At 39.1% G+C, this 16691-nt stretch overlaps 1 protein-coding gene across 1 annotated transcript; it reads right to left on the bottom strand.

Moving 5' to 3' along the window:
- Positions 1-596: 596 nt before the first annotated feature.
- Positions 597-9714, bottom strand: mydgf (myeloid-derived growth factor). Its single transcript, XM_083939495.1, has 6 exons — positions 9490-9714; positions 7673-7723; positions 7157-7218; positions 6743-6824; positions 4442-4514; positions 597-2539 (listed from the first exon to the last, which is right to left on the bottom strand). Exons 1-6 carry the CDS (start codon positions 9649-9651, stop codon positions 2460-2462), a joined length of 510 nt encoding a protein of 169 aa, XP_083795621.1. The 5' UTR covers positions 9652-9714; the 3' UTR covers positions 597-2459.
- Between the last annotated feature and the right edge of the window lie 6977 nt (positions 9715-16691).

Genomic DNA, 16691 nt, shown 5'->3' with positions numbered 1-16691 from the left:
AATTTGACTGCAATCTAGATGACTGATTTTCTCTTTGCTTAACATAAAATGAATAAATCCCCCAACTCTATATCTCTGTAAGCCCACAAAGATCAACGCTCTATACGTTCCCATATGTGCCTCCCTGATCCTCCCTGCAAAGCCCCAGAAATTAAGAAGAAACAATGGAAGCTCTTTATCTCATGGAAAACATTTATCCGAGGACAATATATGCTGAATGCTCACACTATACATATTTCATAATGCTTATTTAAATTATTTTTTATTTTTTTATATAAATCTCATGTGAAGTCTCATTTGAATCCTAAAAGCCTGGTTGTTTCTGCAGCATACAAACGGAGTTTAAATTAGGAATACATTAGTGCTGGTACTAAAATTACCGTTATTTTAGACAGATATGACAGGGGCATAAAAACGCTCTCCGCCACGTTCACAGTGGCCCAGCTCTGACAGTGCTCAGAATATTTAATGCCCCTATGCTGGCACTCAAATTTCTCCTCTCTTTTCATGTTTACCCTTTAACGAGGCTGTGGGAGGTTCAATCAGATGAGACTGACATGACAAGACAAAAACATGAAATTATCTCCAGAACAGTGACAACATCTCTTTATTCAAACATCCGTCACATCTCAACACAAATCAAGAACAATCAAGACGTAGGAAAAAAAAGAAAAGAAAAGGAAAATGTGTACAAAATAAGTAACTTCTTGTGTTTTTCTTCAGCACCTGGACGTGGTTACTTCCTGTTGTGACCCCAGAGGGACAAAGGGACACACAGACGTCCCCAGCTGAGTGTTTCCGCCACTACAGAGGAACACCTCCAGACGGATGAGAGGATCCAAACAAGGTACGGATCTCAGTGAGTAATCCGACCGCAGCATCAAATCAGCACACTCTTCAAATCTGAAATCAATCTCCAGAACTCATCTTATGTGGATCTAAGAAGATTGGATCAATGTAAAGAAGATGAAGGCATTCCTGCTCGCTACATACAACGGAGCAGGGAGATGTACTTCTGAAAACCTGCACAATACCCATACTGATCCACACGTGCGCCACTGAAGGATGAAAGCAGAAGGTTCAAGAGGGGCTCAGGAATATGTGATGGCATCTCTTGTCCATATATATACTATGATCCAAACGTCTGTGCGAGCCTTAGAGTTGGATTTTTTTGTGATAAAACTAAAAAAAAAACAGTGTCATTGTGAAAAGTTAAAAAAAGAGAGATGGTTTAATATTCTGTTGCAGACGTCTCAATGAAATGATCAAGATTACGGTTGTTTAAAAATACAATAATGATCATTTATACTCACTGCTTGAGTCATATTTTCTAGGGATGCAAAACTGAGCAGTTCACTACACAAACGAGAATCAACAAACTCTCATTCCTGCTGCGTTTATCACCGTTTATACTGAAGGAAAAACAAAAAGAATGCAGCTATTATGAAACCATTTTTGTTTGTTTTGAACCGGCTGCGTAACTTTGCTTTTGAAAGAATATTTGTTGATTTCATACTTTGACAAATGTTTGGATGGAAAAAAACGTTATTCTTGCAAACGATAACATTGGAGACCATTGGAAATGGTTGTTTTTCTTCTCCATAATGTGCAAACCAAACCAAACACAAAACCGTGACTCAAAAACCACAATACAAATTGAACTGTGGGCGTGTTGAACCGTTTGCACCTCTAATATTTTCTAAACAATGAATTCAAATTGACACGGTTTAAGATTTATCCACAGATGCAGTCAGTGTATTCTGTACCTCTCTCTCTTCAGATGGTGTTATGAAGCTGCTATCTGATGTATCACAAGTATCCCTTCTGGCCAAAAACACAAACATAACAAAAAGTGATCACAGGAGTACTGATCGGGAATAAAATGAGCGCTTACAGTTATCCAGAACAGATGAATACAAACAGACAGGGAGCAAGGAGCTCAGCTCAGAACAGACTCGGGAAAATGTAATTGTTTATGTGCGTGTCATGACGCTATTGGAGATTATTCCCTTTCCTTTTAGGATTACACAAGATGGATAAATCCCTCCCTACTCTAAATGTGTTATCTATACTCTTCAAGCCCTCAGACACCAATCCTCTATACATTCACAATCGTCCCCAGTGGATCAGAACAGATCTGTAAATCATGTATCCTCAGAAACTATGAAACAACTATGGAAGCACTTTATCTGATGGGAGATTTTTAACTAGGACATTATGTCGTAAAAATATATGAAACTAAACTGATGCCTCGCTGTATTTTTTTTTTTGTCCCAAGCAGCATTTTCTAATACACTGTAAAAACATACCAGGTAATTAATGTACTGACGCAAATCAGCATCATCCCACTTCAGTTTTTGGTTGTTACTCCCACAAATCCATCCTTCATGGACTACTGAGCTGAAACAGAGGCCCGACTCAGAGCTCAGAACGTAAAACCAAGTCACAGTTCTGACCAATTACAGCTCATCGTGTCGTGTCCGTCCAATGGCGGTCAGTTTGGAGAGTTGAGCGCTGAACTTTCCATCTCTGTGGGTCACTGGAGGTGAGAGAGGAGAGCGAATTACTGTCTGAGAACAATAAAAGTAAAACAAGCACACACAGCGTCATTGATGCAAAGCACCTGAAACAGTATCAGTTGTCTGCAGAGACAGCAGTTTGAGACCTGCAGGTCGAGCTCAACCTGCACTGCCTGTTGGCAAGAGAAGTAACAACTGCAGCAGAGTAGCTCTGCAGATGTGCGCCATCTACAGGTAAGGAAAGTAACAGCTGCTGCAACTTTGACACTGGTGCCACCTGCAAACAATGACTTTAATTCATGCTGCTTGTGGTTTTATAATTGACATATAAAATGTTTTATAGTTTTGTTTACTAGAGCATATTCTCCGGTGAATAATAAAACTCATTATTCCCAATGGCTTGCTAAACTATGACGTGAGAAAGACTTTGTGTTGTTCCTGCTCATAGTGGGTCTATGGGAGAACAGGTGTGGGATGCAGAGGGTCAAAGGAAACATTAAAGGAAATTCTGCAATTTACTTGGTTGACTAGGTTATATCTTTAGTGCTGGATATTTACTAGCCGTAACGCTGGTACTGCTTTCACCTTGTTTGTGTTTGTGTGTGTGTGTGTGTGTGTGTGTGTGTGTGTGTGTGTGTGTGTGTGTGTGTGTGTGTGTGTGTGTGTGTGTGTGTGTGTGTGTGTGTGTGTGTGTGTGTGTGTGTGTGTGCGTGCGTGCGTGCGTGCGTGCGTGCGTGACATCATGGCAAAATGTGCTTCTTGAGACACCGACTGTAGCGGGAACTGATACAGAGGAGGTTTTGACCCAATTTACCAGATGTTTTTATGTCTGGGGCAAGATTTTGTCACTGCGATAGCATCGCAACCAAGTTCCGACAATGGGTGTAATCAGAGCAAGGGGATGGTTGATTATTTATACTGTACAGGGGACTGAAAATGTTAAGAAAAGGTGAACAGAAAAGGATCTAAACCAGTCTATATAGTTGCAAAATCCACAAGCTGAACTGTATTACTATTGACATATCTAATGGAGATGAGGGAAATACAGTGGTGAACTGGTGGTGCAAGAACCACAAATGTTCACAGACAGCTAGCTGTGGTGCCGCGTCTTAGCCTGGCTGCTAATTTGTCCCAGTGGTCACTTGTGGTAGTGCAATAAAAAAAATCTCTGCAGTCCTCCATTACAAAAGAGAGGTCTGTAAATCTGTTGACAGAGCATTCAAATGTAAAGTTGATGTTTTGGGCACTTCAGCATTGACTTAAACAAAAAACCTGAAACACAGAGCTATCAGCTGCTGTAACAATCTGCAGCTGTACTGTGAAAACGATTTGTCGTTCTGTCTGTAGGTGTTGACATCTACAGACATCTGCAGGTCTAAACTGCGGTGACTTTTTTCTGATAGTGAATGAACAGCTCTCCCTTGTGGTGAATCTGCTAAATGTGAAAATATAAGTTTTGCGTGAGCTAAAAGCCTCTTCGGTGATATATTTTGCATCGGAAAAAAGCAATTTACCTACTTTACCACTGTTAAGGAGTTATCCCTCAAAATCATGACTGCGAGTGTTTCCCAGAGGTCTCGCAGAGATGGGATTATCCTAAAGTATGTGATAGTTTCTGGAAATTGAGTCTATAAGCCTCTGTATTGTCGTGCCTAATCTGCTGTTACAGTAAATTGCTGTGTGACTTGTCAAATCCTCCTAATCACAGGAACTGGAGCCACAGTGGGGATTTGTGCAGAAACTGAATAACAACAAATAATACCACAGGGACAAATGGCAACCCACTCACAGCTGGAGCATATGCTTTAGAAGGAAATCAGCAGGGAAGTCACAATGTGATGGAGAGGAGGGAGGGAGCGAGAGATTGACATGACAAGCAGGGAGAGTTGATTGAACTCTTGGAAATACAATCAATTTCTCACCTGTTGAGTCTCCTACGGTAAATTCCTCCGGCTTCAAAGGCATGTCACTCTGTCCTGCCGCCGCCGTCTGAGACTGGAGACAAATACAGCAGCAGTGATGAGGAGGAGGAGGAGAAAAAGGGAGGAAAATAATAAATAAACAAAAACAGGATGAGAAGGCGACACAGGAGACAACTTTTTGCAACAGACGGGCCGGGGGAGTAGGAGGATGCAGCGACAAGGTCAAGGAGATGCTGTGCGGGGGTGGCAGGTGTGTTTGTTTGTGTATGTGAGGTTATTTTGGTCCCATCATTTAGTGACGTTTTTTTCTGTGCGTTTGTCTTCTGCTTGCAGGGCACAGAGCCAGAGCAGGAGGAGGAAACATGTGCTCTCACTAATGACAGAGTGTCAGGACTGCCCTTGCTGGGGGAAGGAGGCGTGTCAAGGTGTGCTTCACTTCAGCGACGACCACATCAGACACGGCAGACCTCCGCTAAGTGACTGAGCTCAGGAAGGGTCCAGACATTAACCTTCTCTGAGACATTACGTGCAAAGACACAGCGAGTTTGACTTCCAGGAGAAATAAAGCTATTCTGTTACGTTGACTGTCTCTGCACGTGTTAGTTTGTCAAAGTTGGTTCTAGCACTGAAGGACAATGGATCTAAAAATGAACAGGGACACTTGGAGCACATGATGAGTTTCCATGGTTACATAAGTATAGTGGAGGGGATTCAGTAAAGCAAAGCGTAACTGACAGTTTCATTCTACTCAGGACTGTGTGGTTAGGTGATGTACTGGCTCTCAGATGATGTTAGGTGACTTCTAATCTCGTGTAGCCTTTATATCTGCAGAAAACCTCATTACTGACCGTATTACTGCATTACTTTGTTTTTTCAAAGTATTAGAACAGAAGACTGTCAACTATTCCTCTAACTGTGGTTAAATTTATAGCTGAAAAAATAAATAAATTGACAGAAAATGCAAAACATTCTCTCGTTCCAGCTTCACAAATTTGAGGATTTGCTGTTTTTTTCTGCTATAGACCTTTTCAAAGGAATTCCATTGCTAGGCAACATCCTTGGTCCTTGTTAACTTCCTGTCAGCTGATGTCATTCACATACACTGCAACAGGAAATAAACTAGGCCTGTTTTGGCATGTTTAGGTTTACATCTTTGAAAGGGTCTATTTATGATTAATTGAATATTTTTGGGTTTTGGAACTTGCAGTCAGAAAAAAAAAGCAATTTCAAAACCTCCCTGAACTCTGTCCCTTTCACACCTGCACTGCAAACCTGAAATTATCTAGATATTACTTGGAGGAGTTGCACTTGAGGGCACCCAACGAGGTTTACACTCCCAGCTCTCTAGTACAAAGCCCGTTGAATCTCCGGGTGAGTCCATGTGTGAATACAGTCTCTCATTCTCTGGAGTGTTTACAAAGAGCAAGCTGGCGTGTCCATGCCGTTACTGTTACGCTGCGGTCGACACCACAAGAAAAAAAAAACTCTGACAGTGAAGAAGAAGAAGAAGGTGAAGAAGACAGGATCCAAGTACAAATGTTGACAGCTTCCATCTTTGTGGTCAAGAAAACCAAAGTAAGGAAAAAAAGACAGAAAAATATCTAATGCCTTAACTTGACATATGTCTCTGTATTGCTGTTGCATAGATAGGTGGTTTATTATCTGCAAACTACGCAAAAATGTTCATCAACTGTGGCTGCCTTGATTCTCTGGCATTTGTGCAGACACTGTAAATTCTTTGCTCTAAAATTGTTTTCGGGGCGAAGGAATGCAATGCTTTAATCTCAACACTGACAGGGTGCATTAAAATTGTGCAGGAAAACCTTTTTTTTACTACTTTGTCTTTGTTAGGCAGTAAAGCTCCGGTCCAACTAATCACTCAGAAGGTGAAAAGCTGAGGAGCTAAAACTGAGGAGGGATGCCATGTGTTGCACCGACAGCATCATAACGATATTCTGCGAGATGTGGTTCGATTTGACTTCCAACAAATTACAAGGTTGAGGGCAAGAGATGTGCAAATCATTTTTGAAAGATAAAATATGTAGTTTATGGGTCACCTTAGTATTTCACAAGAAGGACCTGCACTGAAATTGGGGTTTTAAGTCTGAGTCTGCATAAAGACAAATGCAAAACGTCTTTCTTCCATTGTTGTTTTAAAGTGTTGTTTTTCACAAGATGACTGAATAAATCTACACAATTAAAGTTCCTCTTCTCACTAATATTCAAGCCATGATTCATCTGAACGGGACAGGCGGCATTTGCATCTAACAGTTGAGGAAACGGTGTGTCTTTTATACTTACATATGCATTGGCATATTCAATTTTGGTTCCCTTTAGTTCAGCTTTGAACTGAGTGAAAAACAGGTACGACTTCCCCTGGGGCCTGGCAGGAATGAAAAAGAAAAAATTGTTACCAACATTTCTTCATTTGCATACATTAATTCACTTTTTAAGTCGAAGGTAGACGTGAAGCTAAGAAACTCCTCTCAACTGCGGCTGTCACAATTAACTCCAATCACAGAGTGACTCAGTGGAAAGAGACACAGACAGGACAAAATGACGATGGAGAAAAACTGAACATCAGGGTCACTGAGCTTACAGTGACATTGAGTGAGTGAGTGAGTGAGCGTGCGTGCGTGCGTGCGTGCGCGCGCGCGCGTGCGTGCGTGCGTGTGTGTGTGTGTGTGTGTGTGTGTGTATGTCTCTCTCTCTCACCTCCACACAGAGCACGAAAAGAGTCTGTCGTCATCACTCAGACCGACACTCATCAGCCATTGCTGTTAGGAACAAAAACAGAAGAACAGTTGTGTAGAAAACCAGCTGTAATTAAATGTATTCAAGAAATCTGTAATATTACAGACAGAAACAGAAACAGACAAAGAGACAGAAAGACAGAGAGACAGAAACAGACAGAGACAGAGAGACAGAAACAGACAGAGACAGAGAGACAGAAAGACAGAAACAGACAGAGAGACAGAAAGACAGAGAGACAGAAAGACAGAGACACAGAAACAGACAGAGAGACAGAAAGACAGAAAGAGAGAAAGAGAGAGAGACAGAAACAGAAACAGACAGAGAGACAGAAACAGAGAGACAGAAACAGACAGAGAGACAGAAAGACAGAAAGAGAGAAAGAGAGAGAGACAGAAACAGAAACAGACAGAGAGACAGAAACAGAGAGACAGAGAGACAGAAAGAGAGAAAGAGAGAGAGACAGAAACAGAGACTCACCTCGTTGGTTCCCCCTTGTGAAGCATAAGTGAATGAGCATTCATACTCCCTCTGAAAGAGTGGAACATAGTGCGAGTCAGTGCAGTTTTTAATCTGCATATTATTTTAATTATCATCCATCAGTTACTTGTAAATGTCAGACTGCTGCTCGGTTTCAGAAGTGTCTGTGTCAGGGATGATTTGATTGTTCAACAGTTTTTAATCGAGCAAACACAAAAACAATTTCTAATTTCTGCAGCTTCTCAAAGGCAAATCTTTCCTTTTTTATGTTTCATATCAAAATGATGCTGTGATAATGTTTTAGAGAGATTCATTTGTCCTCTGGTGAAGACATTTCTCACTGCAGACGTTTTGACGCGCTCCGGAGTAAAACACACAGGTAAATATTACACCTGATATCGTGCATGAGGAATCACTACTAAGCTCGGAGAGAGTGACACATGAATATAATCGCTTCTCTTCTTTCATCAAAATCACATCATTATGAAACCATTTCTATTATCCATGTGATGCCTTTTACAAAATGTGTTATTAGAAACTTAAAAATGAGTTATTGACTACACATATAAACTGTTTAGTCTAGAGATGCACCAATCCGAATGATCTGGATCGGCTATCGGATGAATGAGGCGGCCAGTCATTCCTTTGTTATTAATATCATACAAAGCAAGTTGTTGTTTGTCGAGTTTCAGGCAGCTGTTATATTTCATATTACATTTTTAAAAATCTGTTTGCAGTGCACTTTGTGTTATTTATTTATTTTCCACCTAATATTCACTTTATTATTTGTTAATAAACAATATTTATTAGATTTATATCTGTGTAAATTAGTTACCTTTTTTTAACAAGACTAAATGTTCATGTCGAGCCTGATGCCTTCACTCACACGGCAAAGTATGCGGTTCATTCATTCAACAGTAGGATTGGATTGGATCGGATCGGTATCGGCCGATGCGCTCAGCCCTGGTATCTGTATCGGATTGGTTGGGAAAAAACTGGATCATGCATCCCTAGTTTAGTCCGGTAAATTCTTGTATAATGAATAACGGTGGAAGCCAGGGCATTGCTTTCAACATCAGTTTGATAATTTTATGTGCAAACATTTGCCATATTGTAATATAAATAAATATTAAATATCCTTATTATAGGGCAATATCATGGTAATGCTTTAAACCATATTGCCATCCCTACTCAGAGCTACCATATTATAAAGTAACACCTTTTCCTGCTATGACATGTCAAAATGTCTGCTGTGAAAAAGCTCGATTGATGGGTATTTGTTATTATTTTAGCCCATTTTAAGGACAAATGATTAAGCAAGTAATGAATAAATACAATAATAAACAACAAACAATGACTCAGTTGCAGTCTCTATATGCAGACATATTAAAACTTCACTTTCAGGCTATATAAAAACATAAAAGCAGTTCAGTCATCAAAACTGTCAGCCAATGAATGGAGACATTGTGTCACTGTGGCAGCGACGTGTCAGCCTCTCACAGGCTGTGTCGTCATCACGCTGCGACTACAGCTGACCGACGAATGTAGTTTTTCTAGTTTTGTCATTAAAAACACCAAATCTATTGAATGTGACGCGTTTATATTGAGGAAACCCGCCTCTCTCTCTCACACAAACATAAACATACACTCAGTTTGACATGTTTAACTCTGTAATGATTCTGTCAACAATAATAATAATTTTTTCAATCAACGTTAATTCAAACGTGCATGTTTAGATTTAGCATCATGCAGCTCTGTGTCCAGGTGGCGTTTAAAAGCTTTGGGTAGCTGTGTGAAGTAACTATGATGTCTCTTACAATCGCCTCAGTGAAAGTGTGCACCACTCCTCCCGGTTTAACGTTGAACTCCACCGTCTTCGTCCGGTCAGGGGACGCGTCAGCCGGGACCGATGCTGCAGTCAACGCGAGTACGAGCAGAACCGGCAAATTAACGGCACAGACGTTACTCCGGGAGGCCATTTCTCTGTCTCTATCTAGGTCTGGAAGAGTGGTGCTGGTGAGTCGCTGCTGAGGGGCTCCCCGGGTTACCAGTGTCCCGTCGACTGTTGATGTCGTCACACCCAGCGTCACATACCGGACACCGAAACAACCAATTTTTTTAATTTTTTTATTTAGTTATTTATTTAGTGTCCTACTTTCATGTTTTTTTTCTCCACCCATGTTAATTTTAGAAATGTTAATGTTTGCCCTATTGTTGTAAATTTGAAAAATTAAAATAAAGTTTAAAAAAAACAACGAAACCAAATATAATATAATATTCAAATTAAATTATTATTATTACGACTATTTTTTCATATTTATTATTATTACTATTATTATTATTATTATTATTATTGTTATTGCAATTATTCTTGGAATTATTCCTTCGTTTATTTTATCATTACAATTATTAATATTCTTTTACAATGATTATTACATTTATTATTGCCTCTAGTTTATTATTACAATTATTATTATAACTATCATTATTATTATTATTTTGACTATATCCAAATTATTAATAATAATAAAAGTATTTATACAGGGCATCACATACCAAACCAAGGGAACCAAATATAATCTAATCTTCTAATTAAACGGTTATTATTATTATGACGTTAATTTTATCATTACAATTGTTATTATTATTAATATTATCATAATTCTTATTATTACAATAATAATAATAATAATTATAACAATAATAATTATTATTATTATTAGAACAATTATTATTGTTATTATTACGTTATTTTATCATTACAATACTTACATTATTATTATTATTATTATTTTGAGTTTATCTAAATTATTAATTATAGGAAAAGTCTTTATACGGCTGATATCCTACAAGTTTTTCAAGGAATTGTGATTATATAGCCTACCTTCCAATTCAATTCAAATGTATTTATTACTTATTTTTTATTGTGTGGGCCTATTTAAGTACTCTCTTTTTTAAATGTACTTATGTTATGTCATCAACGTGTGATTGAATACATGTATACAAATATATGTTTATATATATTTAATATTTAAATTTTAATTGCTTTTTCATAATCATGACACAATGACAATACAAGACATAGACAAAAACAAAGACAAAATACAAAACGAAGACAAGGGGAGGGAAGGTTAGCTGCAGTTAAATACACATTAAGTATTATATATATATATATATATATATATATATATATATATATATATATATATATATATGTATATATATATGTAGATATATATATATATATATACACATATATATATTTATTATATATATATATATTTAAAGTGTGATGCCGAACTGTTCTACACCTTTTTGTGTGACATAAAGTTTGTGAGAATTTGCAAATAAAGTTGTGAAAAAAAAATGTAAACAAAATATAATATGACATAAAATAAGACAAACATAGGAAGCCCAATATCTCTTCAACATAATAATAATAATTTGTTAAAAAACACTCTTTGGTGAACGATGATGAACTTCTTTCAGTATTGATGAATATAAAAGTGCAGAATTCATTGCAGTGCTGCCACTCATGACCACATGATGTCGCCAATCTCTACATTTATTTTAAACACAGACAAAGTAGAACAAATTATTTTAAAATATAAAAAATGTATTTGTATGACAGAAATCTAATTTAAGCAGGTATAAAGTATAACATCGCAGTTTGATAAATCAAACCCTACTCATGGTCCAGTGAGCTCACATCAACAGATCCATCTCCATGACAACTCAGCAAACTCCATCCACTGACCGTTAACACACACACACACACACACACACACACACACACACACACACACACACACACACACACACACACACACCTCAGTTTGATTATATATAGGGTTAGGGTTGTGTACGTAGGCTGCGTACGTCAGATGCAGCTGTTAAGAGGGCAGAGGGCACATCTAGTCTTCCCAAATTTCTGAGATGCATTAACATGTCACTGATGTTTCTTGTCTCATTTTAAAGTTTTATCTTATCTTATCTTATCTTTTCACATCAATTATTCCTGCTTTATAATACAAAAATATAATCAGGTTAAGATAAGACTTAATTGATCCCTGGGGGAAAGTTACCCAGCAGGATATAAAGTAATTAAAAGTTAGTCCCATCTTCAACAACAGAGGAAAACAACTTTATCAATGCCTTAGAAAAAGAAACACACATTTTAAGTACCATGCTTTGTATCCTCTGATTATTAACTGAATACCTGTGCATTTGCTGAAACAAAATATACGTTATATAACGTTTTTATGTGCAAATGTCACCCTCACACAAAATGTCTACAAAAATCTCTCAATAACAAATACTGTAAATGTACATTCCTCTCTTTTTCACAGTGGGACAAGATTTAGTATTACAGGAGACAAAGACAGTCTCACATATATGTTTATGTGTATGTGTGTGTGTCTGTGTGTGTGTCTGTGTGTGTGTATGTGTATGTGTCTGTGTATGTGTATTTGTGCGTGTATGTGTATGTGTATATGTCTGTGTATGTGTGTGTGTGTGTGTATGTGTATGTGCATGTGTGTGTATGTGTGTGTGTATGTGTGTGTATGTGTATGTGTATGTGTGTATGTCTGTGTATGTGTGTGTGTGTATGTGTATGTGCATGTGTGTGTATGTGTGTGTGTATGTGTGTGTATGTGTATGTGTATGTGTGTGTGTATGTGCATGTGTGTGTATGTGTGTGTGTATGTGTGTGTGTATGTGTATGTGTATGTGCATGTTTGTGTATGTGTATGTGTATGTGTATGTGTGTGTCTGCGTCCTCCTTGTGACAGATGAGCAGATGTTCGGTACGAGAGGAGACAACTTAACGTTGTCTGACATTCATGTGTAAAACCCATAAAACAATACGAGCATTTAGAGGCAAATTCAGACCATGAATATCAGGAGGGTTTAAGCCGAAGAACCTGTCCGCCCTTTTCACCCTCCCCTCCATTACCTCCTCCTCCTCCTCCTCCTCCTCCTCCTCCTCCTCCTCGTCCTCCTCGTCCTCCTCCTCCTCCTCCTCCTCCCTGTTTGCAGCCTCGTCCGGGCCGTCTCACTGCCAAAGCTCACTTCCCAGCCCAAAAATAATACAATAACAGGATAAATAACAGCATGTGTTCACTCAGACAGCCTGGCGAGTGTTTGGATATTTACATAGCGGCTCCCTGAGGAAAAGTACAGGGGTCATTAGGCACATTCTTCTATTTCAAACAGGGAGAGCAGTTAAATCTGTGATGATGTGTGAATGGTCAGACTCAGGGAGTCCTTGTCCTGACTCTTGCCCAGGTAAACATTGTTTCCTCTTTTCTGGAGAGAAAAATATTCAGTCATTTCCACTGTGCTCGCACAAACAGCTTCTACTCTTTGCTATAAGCAAACAATTCGCTAAAAAGGTAAATACACAGACCACATATCCAGACAGAGAAACATGACATTAGTACGTAGTTGACGTCAAGCTCATCCTGCAGACTTTACACACGCGGCAGGGAGCGTTAAAAACCTACTCTTACCTATGTCAATGGTTATGTTTGTAGATTTACCTCAGAGTTCATTCAACACTTTCTTTGAAGACCACATCTAGTGAGTGTTATGAAGGCGTTCATAGTGAATAACGATGCATTTATAGGTTCATTTATAAGTTTCTTTATTAAGGTTATTAAAGCATGAATCCTTACTGCAGCTGATTGTTGAGGTTTGTTTAGGCGAGTACAGGTCATTATAATGTATTATGTGGCCAACTGGTCAACCTCTAGTTTATAACTAGACGAGAGCATCAATGAGACACTTGAACTTATAATTCAGCAAAGTATTCTCATCAATGGATATCTTACAAAAACGTATGCACAACCATTTGTGTGATATCTTACGAAATTCTATTCTTCTGGGACATGAAGACTTGTCCCCCAGGTGAAAGTCCGGTCTTAGTAAATGTGTGTATAATGTTTTCCTGTTGATCAGAAAGCATCACATGTGTTTATGATTGTAATCTTTTACAGTATAACTCAGTGTCTCATTCATAGACAGTGTTACCAACACATTTAATCGTTTTGAAGAGCTGTCGCAGAAGCATGACTTCCAATCATTGGGTGATAAATCACAGCTGATGAATGTTATTGTTATTCGTCCTCTCGTGGAGCTGATGTGTGAATTCGTAATTGTCTGAATGTGTTGAATTGTGAAGGATGATGATTTATGAACACTGACACGGTGTCGATGATTACACTGTCAGAGTTAGATTAATCCCTTCACTCCCACAGACTCTTCAGCAGGTGATGAACTCATCTTCAGGTGGTATAAGCTGTACATTTCATTAACCCTCAGAGATGTGGAAGTTCTGCTGAATGAGAAAAAGAATATTAAGAAGCATAAAGGTTGACGGGGTCAGTGTTGTACTGACTGCTGAGCAGTGTCACTGCAGTCTCGCCTGTTGGCTCTGACACTTGTTGACCGGGAGTCTCAGACAGGCGGCCTCACAGACCTTCATCCCGTGATAAGAATGGTTTAGCCGTGGTGCTGCTGATGTCAGCAGTTTGCAGTCAGGTTTTCCTGGCCGTCTGCGGATCTGTGGAATTTCTCTCCTCCCCGCCATCTCCAGCGGGGGCAGGTAGGGGCGACCGGCAGCTCTGCCCATCCTGCACACCCTGTAGGCTTAGCACGTCGGTCTGCCCTGAGCAAACAGCACCTGGAGCTGCCCTGACCCTCTGTCACACTCATATTCACATCAGTGGATCACCTCGACGGCTCTCTGACCAAAGATGGTGTGGGCTCCACAGAGAGGCCAAGTTTGGGTAGGAGGACGAGTGAAATCTGGGATTATAAAATAGGTGGAAGTCCAGTGTGATGTGGATATAAGCGGCACGTGCACATAGATTTTCCCATCTTTTGCATCCTGTACATTTATCTTCACAGCAGTGGAAAAATTACCAAGTGCAGTTACTCAAACACTGAAGGCAACTTAAGTAGTTTTAAAAGACATACCGTTGTTACTGCTGGTCCCTTTTCAGATTCTTATTTTACCTACAGAACATAAATGATTACCTGATAAAATACTAGATTTTTAAAAAATGCTCCCAAACTTTTTGACTTTGACACAAAAAAGCAATGTCTGGTCTCGTGTTATAGATGTTTATGAGTTGTAAGAAGGATTCCCTCTCCAAACTTCTCAGATTAATATCTGTTAGAGGAATGAAATTATCGAATCACTCACCAAACAGAAAAGAGAAATGTCTAAAAGATGAATACACATTTTTGTAGCAGAACTTTGTTGTGTCTCTTCCCCCCATCGTTAATCATCTCATAACCCCAAAGATTTATCTCGGGACTCTTTTAAGGTTCCCGACTCGACCTTTAGGTTGGGAGCCCCTGGACACTGTTAGGAAAACTCGTAACACAAGGACCAGCTCGGAATCTGAATCAAGTTATAATAAAAATTACATTTATTTTTGTAAAAGAAGAGAACACATTAGACTTCATTAAACATCAGTGTAAGTCATGCTCTGACAGACCTCCTGATCCAAGTCATTTAACATGCAGTTGGACAGTAACGGTGGTCATGCTGATATATTTAGAAAACCGCAGTGAAACAAAAAACAATAAACGCAGCCAGAGTTCACACATTATACTATTACAGGGTTCTGAATTTTCCATTATATAAAATAGTTCAATTAGCTCCACCTCAACCAGCTACCACTGTGAAATGTGTCTTATTGTATCATTCTTAGTCGTATTAGTCACAGGACTTTTACTTCTAACCAAGAATTTTTACACCAACATTGTGTTAGTACTTTTAATTAACACAGCACAACAATTCGAATAATATCTTACAAAATATGACATGTGTGTAACGCCATGAAATGGCAACCGGAAGTGAACAGTGATGTTTAGGCATCAAAACTTCTTGGATAGGATTTGAATTTACGTCGTGGTTGGGCTTAATACTTCCAGGACACAAACACCTGTGTTTTGGGATCTGTTCATCATCCCGACCCTCCTACGCAGAGTTTAGCAGTCTTATAGTACTTCACCTAATTTCCTCCTTTGCTCTGGACATCATTTCTACAGTAATAAATACTTGGATTACACACAAATTGCATTGCATTTCTTTTCGTAGATGAATGTTCAAACAGAGGATGAGAACAGTCTGGCTGCGGCCACAGAGGGAAGTCAAACACCGTTCGTTTACACACACTGCCATGACACAAAGCTGGATTATAATCAGCCAAATATCTCTTTAAATAAACAATCTGAATACATCCTTCTCCACTGTGTGTGTCAGCACTGACTGATGTTAATGCAGGTTTAACTTGCAAAGTGTGAAATAACAAGGACTAACATGCACAGCATCTGAGACACCCCATTACCGTGAGATGGAGTAGAGAAGCCGGTGACCTGCTGTGGCCCTGATGTTGCCATAAAACAGGCTGTGTGAGTGAGTCTGTGAGGGAGCTGCTCTAGATGCTGCAGAGCAGTAGAGAAAATACATCCCATGACCTGCATATTCATCTCATAAACATCCTGAAAGTGTTTCCCTCTTTCATCAAGGCATCACAGAGAAAGTTGACATCATCCATATTTTGAGGACCCCCATAAGCCTTCAAAATCTTTCACCTTCACACTCTATATTTAACATTACAAGGCTATGAAGCAACATATTTATGCTGGGCATCAAGGAGACCACTGTTGGGGGAAAAAACAGCAATTATTATTATTAATTGGGTTAAAAAATAGTTGTGGTGAGTGTTTATTAATTTCCACGTCCCAGTCAGACAGCACGTCTAATAAATCCGGTGACAAAGTGTAAACAGAGTGTTTCCAGACACCTCAAGTTATTTTCAGGTGACTAAATGTTTTCTCAACCACTCATCTGCTGTAACACAACATGGCAAACACGCAACAACAGGCTTGTGGTGTGACGCTTGGTGTCTTTTGCCATTTCCGAGAGACGTCAACGAGCTAAGTGGAATCGTTTTGGGTATTTCTCTGAGGTGTGTTATTCCAAAAGCATTTAAGTAATGTA

Source organism: Echiichthys vipera, assembly GCF_963691815.1.
Source record: "Echiichthys vipera genome assembly, chromosome: 3".
NCBI classification, from domain to species: domain Eukaryota; kingdom Metazoa; phylum Chordata; class Actinopteri; order Perciformes; family Trachinidae; genus Echiichthys; species Echiichthys vipera.
Note: the sequence above shows the minus strand (reverse complement) of the source record. Positions and strands in the feature narration are given on the sequence as shown.

What these genes read in the sequence shown, in the direction of transcription:
- mydgf (XM_083939495.1), bottom strand. Translation starts at nt 9,651, where the DNA reads ATGGCCTCCCGGAGTAACGTCTGTGCCGTTAATTTGCCGGTTCTGCTC. An exon ending in CACAAGGGGGAACCAACGAG is followed by an intron (nt 7,219 to 7,672) that starts GTGAGTCTCTGT and finishes TGTTCCTAACAG; the next exon opens with CAATGGCTGATGAGTGTCGG. An exon ending in TACCGTAGGAGACTCAACAG is followed by an intron (nt 2,540 to 4,441) that starts GTGAGAAATTGA and finishes TCTCACCTCCAG; the next exon opens with TGACCCACAGAGATGGAAAG.